General features: G+C 45.0%; 1 protein-coding gene across 1 annotated transcript in view; it reads left to right on the top strand.

Moving 5' to 3' along the window:
* Window positions 1–1,347: 1,347 nt before the first annotated feature.
* The window catches only part of UNC45B (unc-45 myosin chaperone B), a 55,983-nt gene continuing 43,994 nt past the window's right edge, over window positions 1,348–13,336 (top strand). The window contains exons 1-2 of the mRNA XM_063953994.1: window positions 1,348–1,529; window positions 4,064–4,225. Coding sequence (XP_063810064.1) covers window positions 1,518–1,529; window positions 4,064–4,225 — 174 coding nt within the window. The 5' untranslated portion in view covers window positions 1,348–1,517. The remainder of the gene's footprint in view (window positions 1,530–4,063; window positions 4,226–13,336) is intronic.

Genomic DNA, 13,336 nt, shown 5'->3' with positions numbered 1-13,336 from the left:
CCGCAACGCTGCCGGGAAGGGACCACAACCAGTAGGTAATATATTATATTTTTGTGTGCATATTTTAGCAGCAATGTGGGGGTTTTCATACACAAGGTAGGATGTTGTTTTTCTGTATTACAAAGGTTCTAGTAGTTTGATTAATGCCTATTGAGAATGTTTTAAACATTAAATAAATAGTTTAAAAATGTGGTGTTAGTTGGACATAAGCATCTGTGACATGTTCCTGGCACATATGCTACTCTCACTGACTAGAATGCATCTCAAGCTTAGCATATGGGGGGAAATATACCATTCATATATTAATATCCTATTTTTGCATTTAACTTTTTCAGTCGTAGTTTGCTTTTATTTTGCTCATAGATCTGAATCAGCTCCGTGTGCCTGTATAGATGGAAAAGCAGACGACTGATGCATTAATATGGTAGTTAATACAAAACTAAAACTGTAGCTCCCTGTCAGAGGCTACGCTTGGTAGATCAGGATGGAATTCAGGCTACAATAATGTGCCTTGTAGTGTACATAGATGAAAAATAAGGGTGGGTGGTGATATTAGCCCCAGCAGCATGACATCCTGAGTGCCCGAGGGTTACTCAGATGGCTGATGTTCCAATGCTGCGTCTTGCGACGTAGCAAGCGGCTTACAAAAGATGCCTCATGCAGCTTTCAAATTTGTTAGCACAGCTGCTGCGTACAAAGATGTTCACCTCTAAGTCAGCCCCATTGTCAGGGTGGATTCTGAATTGGAGCAAAGGAGAAAACATTTTGACTGTCTACAACATAACTATTGATAAAACATATGTATCCCCTACTTATTGGCCTCTGAGAACGTCTGTTTGTCTGCAAATGCCACCATCTTGCTCTATAAACACATGCAGCAGAAAACTAAGCACATATGCGCAAATATACCGGAAACACCATGGGTGCAAATCTGCTTACGTACTGCTTAGTAAATGACCTCCATATACTGTACATTGCTTTTAGTTATAGAAATGATGTAAAATGCAGTGCCACGACAAGAAAATAATAAACCAGCAGTGAATCAGCCTGGCCTAATGATATGGGCTCACTTCATGTTCCAGAAGCTGCCACACTCTTCTAAACCTGACAGCTGTTCTGGATCATCTCCCACTATATCAACTTCATTCTTGCTGTTGTCCCAGTTGTCAGCTTTCTGTCACCTCCTTACATGGCAGGGCAGGTGGGCTTACTCACTATAGCCAGGGGGGCATGTTCCACTACTTTACAAACCTTTCAAACATTGAATATCCTTTAAGCTAGTAACATAAGTGACAAGGAATAACTTCTGATTTGTTTAACTATTGTTTAGCACTGTAACTGTATATGACTTATCTCTAACACTTTGAACATTTCTTCATCAGAAGACTCCCCTGAGCCAGTTTGGAGAACCCGCATTCCACAGAATAGACCATTTCATTCACTTCTATATATAACACAGAAGCCATTAAGCTGTATGTCTGATAAGTACAGAGGAAAGGAGAAGTCTGCGACATCATATGCCGGCCAAGGTATGTTTATATGCTCAGATCACAAGGTAGAGATTGTTAATGTTTGTGGTGACACTGACAATATATATTAGGCAGCTCACTGGAGGCATCCATTAGGTGTATTGAGGTTATCCTAAGAAAAGCCTTTCTAGTGAAGCACTGACAATAAGATATTACACACCAAACCTTTATCATCACCTTGTTGTCATGTAGAAAGCAGAGTTATATAAAATCCCATGGAATAACAAATAAATATGTAGATATATAAATGCTCCCAAGAAGGGCTACTACTATATATGACCGATGTTGCTCAGGCATGTAATATTTAATAATATTATTGCACGGTCTTTGATATTTAATAGCTTTGAACCTCTATTTGTTGTATTTTATGGGTGGGGGTGGGGTTTCTTTTAGCAGTGAGATACCTCATTTGGTCTAAGTCTGTATTTTCTTTGCTGGGATATAATGTTATAGTCCCCATTCCCTCTGACTGTAATGAAAAGGGCTTTATAGTCATTGACAGAACTTATATATAGGAGTCTGTGACACTTATAATTAAAAGATGTTGCATTGCAGTGCAACAAAACAATAGATGTGAGAATGCATTTGTATTTCAGTTTGTTGTTACTCATGTTGCACAGTTGAATAATATTAATTGTATATACTTTTACATGTGCAACAAGAATGTAATGTAAAGGCACCCTGTGTCCAACTGTATTGGCCTGTATAGGCCTAAAACTGCATTCCACAAAGAAAGCAATGACACGGGGTTTATTTGTTTTCTGTAGTGTGTGTGGTTTTGTCTACCACTAGCCTAGCACTGGCCTACCACTGCCACAGCAGTACAAGGTAATAAAGAGTGTGTTGGTTGGATTGGCATAACATGGCAATGTGAGGTATAGGTGTATGTGGTGGCCATTAGATAAGTTAGGACACTTCTATTCTCTCTAGATGAATGCATAGCAATTAATTAGTTCACTGATTCACTCATTCCTTCATACAACTCCTTTGTTACAATTGTCAGAACAGACACCAAGAACTAGTTGATACTCATAGACTTATATAAGACATATCAGTTATTGTATCAGACTACAGTGATTCATGTATGATTCATAGCACAAAGTACAGTAGTCTGCACAGGGATCATTGAACGTTGCAAGTGACAGGAAACTGTTTATAGTAAAGCTATGGATAGTGAACTAGTAGATGTATTTTTTCACTTTGCAGATGACACATCATGTGTATAAGCATCAATTAGAGTGTATATGTGCCACAGACTGGAACAACGACAGGTGTCAGTGACACATGGCCCAACGTGATCAGCTACTTCCCATATAAGGCCAGCAGTCAGTCATGTGGACAGATATCGCTGTTTGTAGAGACAAATGATGTGAAGAACATTTAGCACACCCCATGTCACAGCATGTCACAGCATCTGTCCAACACAGTCTCTGTTCAGCTGTTCTTAATTCATGCTAATGAGATATGTTAATGCATAATATGTCTGAAAAAACAATTCTGTTATGCGTTAGTGGAACTTTCTTTATTAATTACCTCCTTCCCTCTTTGTAGCTGACTAGTACTAGTGCAGAATTTACAGCTTTCTTCTACTATAGACTGCACTGGAGGAATATGTGACCCCTGATTACACAGGGGCCATGTGCAGGGGCGGATTGGCCCACCAGGACACCATGACAGATTCCGATGGGCCGGTCCCATACCCCCTTCAGCTAGGCTGATTCACACTCCAGCTGGGCTGGCTCACACTGCTTCCAGTACTTGCGGTTCATTGGAATGTAATCCGGAAGTTAGGCTAGAAAGGGCTTCCAGGTGCCACTAGCCGCAAAAATGTGTTGAAGCTATTCTATCAACGGGGGGACCTGGAGGAAGTTTACCAGCCCAGCAGCATCCTCTCGCTGGCCCCGGCCAAAGGTCTCTCCCCTTCCCTGTACTTCGAAACATATAAGGTTAAAAAAAAAAAAGGGGGTTTGTAGAATGAAAAATCAATAAAATCAGAAGTAGATTAAAGGCATGACAGCAGTGTTAGTAGACACTGAATGTGGGATATCAGTCCTTGTATAGTCAGACGTACAGATGTACATCAGGGAAGGGCATTGTAGCCGCATATGCATAAAGTCGCAGGTAAACATTAGCATAATGTAAAGCAAAAGAGGCCCCAACTGTGTCTATCTCAGAATCAGGACCTCTGAGGAGTGACCCTGCCCTCTTGACAGACCCCTCCCCCTCAACAGACTCCTCCCCCATTAGGGCTACTTCCATAAATTTCCCGGGCTGGTGTTCAATCCCAATCCACCCCTGGCCATGTGCATCCAACCAGCTGCTTCATTCAGTGCACACCCTGTATAATACACTGGAGGTAGAAATGACATTAGGTGGACTGTGCCATGTTTTGCTTTCCCTTACAAAAGAGCTATAGGTATTGCTTAAAATTAGGAGCAATTACAATAACTATTTTAAAAAAAAAGTAAATTGCAATCATTGTCAGTGCTAATATTACTGTTATATTATTAGCATGCTCATGTTTCTTTCTGCAGATGGAAGATCCAGTTCAACTTAAAGAAGATGGAAACAAATATTTCAAAGCAAACGATTATGATCAGGCTATTGATTGCTATAGCAAAGCCTTAAAACTGATCACTGATAAGAAGATGTTAGCTGTTCTCTACCGTAATCGATCCGCCTGCTATCTTAAAAAGGTGTGTTAATTGGATCTTGCACATCAAAAGCTTGTTGTCAAACATAAAATACTTTTTCTTAATTTTAATGTAGATTAAAAAAAATAATTTTCATCATAAATTAATTTTCTAGTTCAGGTAAGTTTTCTCAACTATGTAAAATGTCATTGCTTATTATAAATATAGAACGGCAAACCATAGGTAAATTAAAACTTTCAATATTTGTAATACAAAAGTAATTACTTGTCCTGTATTACCGACATATTTAGACCCACACATGTCAGCTCATAAGCCAACACAACGACTGCTCAATTTTGAGTCGTTCATTAATATCTATACACTTTATAATACTAAAATACTGTTAAAATGCTGTACACTTATATTGATTGTTAGCTTATTTAGTTTACAAGCTAAGTGAAGGTGATTATGATCTCTGTAAGAGTCAGAATCTAAGAATGAGTTTTCATATGAAAATTATCACTTTTTTTTTGTGATGATAATAAAAGGTTTTCCATTTGAATGCTTCAAAGTGAAGTCAAATTCCAAAAGTGTATGTTCCCGCAATAAGTAGGATTCGCCTCAGCATAAGATCTCTAAAACCATGTATAGCAAAGGTGTTTAAAAATGTAAGAAATCTAAGTATTTTAAAACTATTTCAAAGCTATTATAGTAAAAAAACTAATTATGGACATGGTATAGAATTATTGCAGCACCAATTGGAAACTAAGTTATGTGTCAAACTTAAATTTATATGGTTATTTAAAAAAAAAAAAAAATTGAAAATTTTACTGAAAACAGCCTTGATACATCTGCCCCTAAGTAAGACGTTACACACTATGGGGGTGATTTAGACTTGATTGTAGCTGTGCTAAATTTAGCACAGCTACGATCAGGCACACTGACATGCGGGGGGATGCCCACACAGGGCTAGCCCACCCCGCATGTCAGTCCCTGCCCCGTCACAGAAGTATAAAGCATTGCACAGCGGCGATGCTTTTGTACTTCAGGAGTAGCTCCCAGCCAGTGCAGCTCCCAGCCAGCGCACTCCTGCGCGCTGGCAGGGAGCTACTCATCGCAGCCCGGGTTGCAGCGGCTGCGTGTGAGATCACGCAGCTGCCGCCATGGCCCGCCCCTCCCACCTCCCCAACGTGCCCCCCCCCAACACGCACAGCACCGATCAGGTATGGATTAGCCCCTATGTGAAATCTGGAGAGAGAGGTAGAACTAGTGTATTCACTCTTGTGAGAAGGATGATAATGAAAGATGATGCTTCAAAAGTGAATGTCTTGCAGTAAATTGTGTATTCATAGACTGTATATACTGTATTCTCATACACTGTTGCTGCTATTGTACCAAACAGACCTTCTTGGCGCACCAGATCCCATGCGACTCTGCTTGCGCTAAACATCTTTTTTTGCATTCTTTTCGCTCAAATGTTCCGCTTAGTTGCCATGCGATGCAACAAATCTGCATCACGAGACTGCAGTGATTAATTTGACACGTGGCACAATAATAAGAATTTACTTACCGATAATTCTATTTCTCGGAGTCCGTAGTGGATGCTGGGGTTCCTGAAAGGACCATGGGGAATAGCGGCTCCGCAGGAGACAGGGCACAAAAGTAAAGCTTTCCGATCAGGTGGTGTGCACTGGCTCCTCCCCCTATGACCCTCCTCCAAGCCAGTTAGGTACTGTGCCCGGACGAGCGTACACAATAAGGGAGGAATTTTGAATCCCGGGTAAGACTCATACCAGCCACACCAATCACACCGTACAACTTGTGATCAAAACCAGTTAACAGTATGATAACAGAGGAGCCTCTGAAAGATGGCTTCTTAACAATAACCCGAATTAGTTAACAATAACTATGTACAATTATTGCAGATAATCCGCACTTGGGATGGGCGCCCAGCATCCACTACGGACTCCGAGAAATAGAATTATCGGTAAGTAAATTCTTATTTTCTCTATCGTCCTAGTGGATGCTGGGGTTCCTGAAAGGACCATGGGGATTATACCAAAGCTCCCAAACGGGCGGGAGAGTGCGGATGACTCTGCAGCACCGAATGAGAGAACTCCAGGTCCTCCTTAGCCAGAGTATCAAATTTGTAAAATTTTACAAACGTGTTCTCCCCTGACCACGTAGCTGCTCGGCAAAGTTGTAATGCCGAGACCCCTCGGGCAGCCGCCCAAGATGAGCCCACCTTCCTTGTGGAGTGGGCCTTTACAGATTTAGGCTGTGGCAGGCCTGCCACAGAATGTGCAAGTTGGATTGTGCTACAGATCCAACGAGCAATCGTCTGCTTAGACGCAGGAGCACCCATCTTGTTGGGTGCATACAATATAAACAACGAGTCAGATTTTCTGACTCCAGCTGTCCTTGCAATATATATTTTTAATGCTCTGACAACGTCCAGTAACTTGGAGTCCTCCAAGTCACTTGTAGCCGCAGGCACTACAATAGGCTGGTTCAGATGAAATGCTGACACCACCTTAGGGAGAAAATGCGGACGAGTCCGCAGTTCTGCCCTGTCCGAATGGAAAATCAGATATGGGCTTTTGTAAGATAAAGCTGCCAGTTCTGACACTCTCCTGGCCGAAGCCAGGGCTAGTAACATGGTCACTTTCCATGTGAGATATTTTAAATCCACCTTTTTTAGTGGTTCAAACCAATGAGATTTTAGAAATTCCAAAACCACATTGAGATCCCACGGTGCCACTGGAGGCACCACAGGAGGCTGTATATGCAGCACTCCCTTAACAAAAGTCTGGACTTCAGGAACTGAAGCCAATTCTTTTTGAAAGAAAATCGACAGGGCCGAAATTTGAACCTTAATAGATCCCAATTTGAGACCCATAGACAATCCTGATTGCAGGAAATGTAGGAATCGACCCAGTTGAAATTCCTCCGTCGGAGCACTCCGATCCTCGCACCACGCAACATATCTTCGCCAAATGCGGTGATAGTGTTGCACGGTTACTTCCTTCCTTGCTTTAATCAAAGTAGGAATGACTTCTTCCGGCATGCCTTTTTCCTTTAGGATCCGGCGTTCAACCGCCATGCCGTCAAACGCAGCCGCGGTAAGTCTTGAAACAGACAGGGACCCTGCTGAAGCAAGTCCCTCCTTAGAGGTAGAGGCCACGGATCTTCCGTGATCATCTCTTGAAGTTCCGGGTACCAAGTCCTTCTTGGCCAATCCGGAACCACTAGTATCGTTCTTACGCCTCTTTGCCGTATAATTCTCAATACTTTTGGTATGAGAGGCAGAGGAGGAAACACATACACCGACTGGTACACCCAAGGCGTTACCAGCGCGTCCACAGCTATTGCCTGCGGATCTCTTGACCTGGCGCAATACCTGTCCAGTTTTTTGTTGAGGCGAGACGCCATCATGTCCACCATTGGTCTTTCCCAACGGGTTACCAGCATGTGGAAGACTTCCGGATGAAGTCCCCACTCTCCCGGGTGAAGGTCGTGTCTGCTGAGGAAGTCTGCTTCCCAGTTGTCCACTCCCGGGATGAACACTGCTGACAGTGCTATCACATGATTCTCTGCCCAGCGAAGAATCCTTGCAGCTTCTGCCATTGCACTCCTGCTTCTTGTGCCGCCCTGTCTGTTCACATGGGCGACTGCCGTGATGTTGTCCGACTGGATCAACACCGGTTTTCCTTGAAGCAGAGGTTCTGCCTGGCTTAGAGCATTGTAGATTGCTCTTAGTTCCAGAATGTTTATGTGAAGAGACGTTTCCAGGCTCGTCCACACTCCCTGGAAGTTTCTTCCTTGTGTGACTGCTCCCCAGCCTCTCAGGCTGGCGTCCGTGGTCACCAGGATCCAATCCTGTATGCCGAATCTGCGGCCCTCCAATAGATGAGCACTCTGCAACCACCACAGAAGAGATACCCTTGTCCTTGGAGACAGGGTTATCCGCTGGTGCATCTGAAGATGCGACCCTGACCATTTGTCTAACAGATCCCTCTGGAAAATTCGTGCATGGAATCTGCCGAATGGAATTGCTTCGTAAGAAGCCACCATTTTTCCCAGGACTCTTGTGCATTGATGTACAGACACCTTTCCTGGTTTTAGGAGGTTCCTGACAAGCTCGGACAACTCCTTGGCTTTTTCCTCCGGGAGAAAAACCTTTTTCTGAACCGTGTCCAGAATCATCCCTAGGAACAGCAGACGAGTTGTCGGCATTAACTGGGATTTTGGAATATTCAGAATCCAGCCGTGTTGTTTTAGCACTTCTTGAGACAGTGCTAATCCCCTCTCTAGCTGTTCTCTGGACCTTGCCCTTATTAGGAGATCGTCCAAGTATGGGATAATTAATACGCCTTTTCTTCGAAGAAGAATCATCATCTCGGCCATTACCTTTGTAAAGACCCGAGGTGCCGTGGACAATCCGAACGGCAGCGTCTGAAACTGATAGTGACAGTTTTGTACAACGAACCTGAGGTACCCCTGGTGTGAGGGGTAAATTGGAACGTGGAGGTACGCATCCTTGATGTCCAAGGACACCATAAAGTCCCCTTCTTCCAGGTTCGCTATCACTGCTCTGAGTGACTCCATTTTGAACTTGAACTTCTTTATGTACAGGTTCAAGGACTTCAGATTTAGAATAGGTCTTACCGAGCCGTCCGGCTTCGGTACCACAAATAGAGTGGAATAATACCCCTTTCCCTGTTGTAGAAGAGGTACCTTGACTATCACCTGCTGAGAGTACAGCTTGTGAATGGCTTCCAAAACCGTCTCCCTTTCGGAGGGGGACGTTGGTAAAGCAGACTTCAGGAAACGGCGAGGCGGATCTGTCTCTAGTTCCAACCTGTACCCCTGAGATATTATCTGCAGGATCCAGGGATCTACCTGCGAGTGAGCCCACTGCGCGCTGAAATGCTTGAGACGACCGCCCACCGCCCCCGAGTCCGCTTGAGAAGCCCCAGCGTCATGCTGAGGCTTTTGTAGAAGCGGGGGAGGGCTTCTGTTCCTGGGAAGGAGCTGCCTGTTGGTGTCTCTTCCCCCTTCCTCTGCCTCGTGGCAGATATGAATATCCCTTTGCTCTCTTGTTTTTAAAGGAACGAAAGGACTGCGGTTGAAAAGTCGGTGTCTTTTTCTGTTGGGGAGTAGCTTGAGGTAAAAAGGTGGATTTCCCGGCTGTAGCCGTGGCCACCAAATCTGATAGACCGACTCCAAATAACTCCTCCCCTTTATACGGCAAAACTTCCATATGCCGTTTTGAGTCCGCATCGCCTGACCACTGTCGCGTCCATAAACTTCTTCTGGCCGAAATGGACATAGCACTTACCCGTGATGCCAGTGTGCAGATATCCCTCTGTGCATCACGCATATAAAGAAATGCATCCTTTATTTGCTCTAAAGACAGTAAAACATTGTCCCTATCCAGGGTATCAATATTTTCAATCAGGGACTCTGACCAAACTACTCCAGCACTGCACATCCAGGCTGACGCTATAGCTGGTCGTAGTATAACACCTGTATGTGTGTATATACTTTTTTGGATATTTTCCATCCTCCTATCTGTTGGATCTTTAAGTGCGGCCGTCTCAGGAGAGGGTAACGCCACTTGTTTAGATAAGCGTGTGAGCGCCTTATCCACCCTAGGAGGTGTTTCCCAGCGCGCCCTAACCTCTGACGGGAAAGGGTATAAAGCTAATAACTTCTTTGAAATTAGCATCTTTTTATCGGGGGCAACCCACGCTTCATCACATACATCATTTAGTTCTTCTGATTCAGGAAAAACTATAGGTAGTTTTTTCACACCCCACATAATACCCTGTTTAGTGGTACCAGTAGTATCAGCTAAATGTAACGCCTCCTTCATTGCCAAAATCATATAACGTGTGGCCCTACTGGAAAATATGGTTGATTCGTCACCGTCGCCACTGGAATCAGTGCCTGTGTCTGGGTCTGTGTCGACCGACTGAGGCAAAGGGCGTTTTACAGCCCCTGACGATGTTTGAGGCGCCTGGACAGGCACTAACTGATTGTCCGGCCGTCTCATGTCGACAAACGACTGCTTTAGCGTGTTGACACTATCCCGTAATTCCATAAATAAAGGCATCCATTCTGGTGTCGACCCCCTAGGAGGTGACATCCCCATATTTGGCAATTGCTCCGCCTCCACACCAATATCGTCCTCATACATGTCGACACACACGTACCGACACACAGCAGACACACAGGGAATGCTCTTAACGAAGACAGGACCCCACTAGCCCTTTGGGGAGACAGAGGGAGAGTTTGCCAGCACACACCAAAAGCGCTATATATGACAGGGATAGCCTTATAATAAGTGCTCCCTGTATAGCTGCTTTTATAATATAATTTTTGCCACTATTTTGCCCCCCCTCTCTTGTTTTACCCTGTTTCTGTAGTGCAGTGCAGGGGAGAGACCTGGGAGCCGTCCTGACCAGCGGAGCTGTGTAAGGAAAATGGCGCTGTGTGCTGAGGAGATAGGCCCCGCCCCTTTTCCGGCGGGCTCGTCTCCCGCTCTTTAGTGTATTCTGGCAGGGGTTAAATATCTCCATATAGCCCCGGAGGCTATATGTGAGGTATTTTTTAGCCAAATAGGTTTTCATTTGCCTCCCAGGGCGCTCCCCTCCCAGCGCCCTGCACCCTCAGTGACTGCCGTGTGAAGTGTGCTGAGAGGAAAATGGCGCACAGCTGCAGTGCTGTGCGCTACCTTTAGAAGACTGAGGAGTCTTCTGCCGCCGATTCTGGACCTCTTCATGTTTCAGCATCTGCAAGGGGGCCGGCGGCGAGGCTCCGGTGACCATCCAGGCTGTACCTGTGATCGTCCCTCTGGAGCTGATGTCCAGTAGCCAAGAAGCCAATCCATCCTGCACGCAGGTGAGTTCACTTCTTCTCCCCTAAGTCCCTCGTTGCAGTGATCCTGTTGCCAGCAGGACTCACTGTAAAATAAAAAACCTAAGCTAAACTTTCTCTAAGCAGCTCTTTAGGAGAGCCACCTAGATTGCACCCTTCTCGGCCGGGCACAAAAATCTAACTGGCTTGGAGGAGGGTCATAGGGGGAGGAGCCAGTGCACACCACCTGATCGGAAAGCTTTACTTTTGTGCCCTGTCTCCTGCGGAGCCGCTATTCCCCGTGGTCCTTTCAGGAACCCCAGCATCCACTAGGACGATAGAGAAATATACTGTACAAACAGATGTACAATACATCTGTGTACGAAAGAGTCTGAATCTGTATAAGTGGTGCTACAGTGACCATGGCTTTTTCTCACGCCATGTTCCATTGTGCTTTATCTACAACTTTGTACATACTTAAAGCTAATTCCTGGTCTCTGGTACAGATTGAGTGGTGTTTTCACTGTGTCTACAGTGTGAATAAGACACAAATGAAAACAAATGGGTTTTTTACACTACACTGACCTGCGTGGATCACTTGTGTCGGGCATCTCACGCCTGTATAGTGTATTGAGGCTCGGTGTATGAGGACACACCTGTATCTACCATGTAAATAAATGCTAAATAAATGCAAATTAAGTTTGCATTCACTATTCACACATGTTCCTCTATATGGGATATATTCATTAAGAAAATGAAAACTGAATTGCTACGTATCACTATACACTATCGAAGCGATGTATAGCTGTAATAAGTAGCAATTCATGTATACTCACCCTTCCGACGATGCGCTGCGGAATCCAGGGGTCCAGCGATGAGGTCTTCTCCGATGCGTCAGCCAGCAGGTCCCTCTGCGCATGCCCCGTCTGTTGACCTCCCGACAAGCCGCAGTGGCTGCTGGGAGGTTGGGGGGCACAGCCAGTGCCGGGTGCCAAGCAGAGAGTAGGGAAGCATTGAACTAACCTACCGTCTCCGCAACGCCATCCTGAGATGGTGAACCTGAACTCCATGGATATGCGGAAAGCTTCATGAATCACACTCTCCATACAAAGGTATGGTGATGCAATTCAGGCACAGAGTGGGGGTGACGCTGGAGGAGTCAGTGACTTTGCCACGGTAACCCGCTCTGTGAATTGCACTAGGCAGAGAAAAGCCCTGTTTAACGCAAATCAGGGCTTTTCTCTGCTGCATGAATAGACCCCTCTATGTGAGGACGTTTGTTTGCCCACTTTAGTGTGAATGACCCTGACATGACAGAGACTAAGTTAAAAGCTGGTGGTCATCCTAAGTGCATCACCATATAGGTGTCATAGAAGACACACTACCACAACACATACTGTATGTGAAAATATAATTTATATGTAAATTCGCAAAAGTTTCCGATCTGTGGTAGAACTAGGGGTAGCTGATTCACATCGCTGTGTAGCTCAGTACTAAAGTAATTCTCTATAATCCATTATTTCTGTTGCACCCGGGGTGAGGGCTAAGGACCTGGATGGGATCTGGTCGATAGACACTCTAGGTTACCTTTCCTGGTCAGCCCATGACCACAGTGAATGTAAGGAATGCTATTTCACCTCAGGTACAGGAGAACACTGAATTTGGCTTCATGACTTTTTATTCTCCGCAAAAAGAAGTAATCAAGGTTAGACAAAACATAAACATATATACGCATGGTCATTGTCACGGTTTATGAAGCCACAAGAAGAGTTCATTACAAAGAACGTGCATGTACGCCAATAGGTTCAAATATACCAACAAAACAATGCTTATTCAAGTATTTGCGTTGTATTTCTACAACTCTAAAGGTGTCTATAGATAAGTGCACTTTACTCCTTTACATACATAGTATATCAATACACGTCATTCAATACCTAAAGTCATAAAATGCTCATAGACCATACTTGCCTACTCTCCCAGAATGGCCGGGAGGCTCCCGAAAATCGGGTGACCCTCCCGGCCCCCCGGAAAAGCAGGCAAGTCTCCCGATTCCTGCGCTCCCCCCTGCCTGGCCGCCCACTTAGTGAGTAAAGTGGGCGGTCCGGGCAGTCGATGACGCGATTCTTGTTGAATAGTGTCATCATAGCCACGCCCCCTACTGTAATGGCGGCATTATACGGTGGGGGCGTGGCTTAAGTGACGCAATACCTCAGCCACACCCCACACCTGCCACGCCCCGTCCCACCTCTGCCACGCCCCCGTCCCACCTCTGCTTGGCCCCCTCTCCTCATCACTACCCGTCCCCACCCCCCG

The sequence above is a fragment of the Pseudophryne corroboree genome, chromosome 2 (assembly GCF_028390025.1).
Source record: "Pseudophryne corroboree isolate aPseCor3 chromosome 2, aPseCor3.hap2, whole genome shotgun sequence".
Lineage (NCBI taxonomy): Eukaryota > Metazoa > Chordata > Amphibia > Anura > Myobatrachidae > Pseudophryne > Pseudophryne corroboree.
The sequence above is the reverse complement of the archived record's forward strand: the minus strand, read 5'-3'. Positions and strand labels throughout refer to the sequence as shown.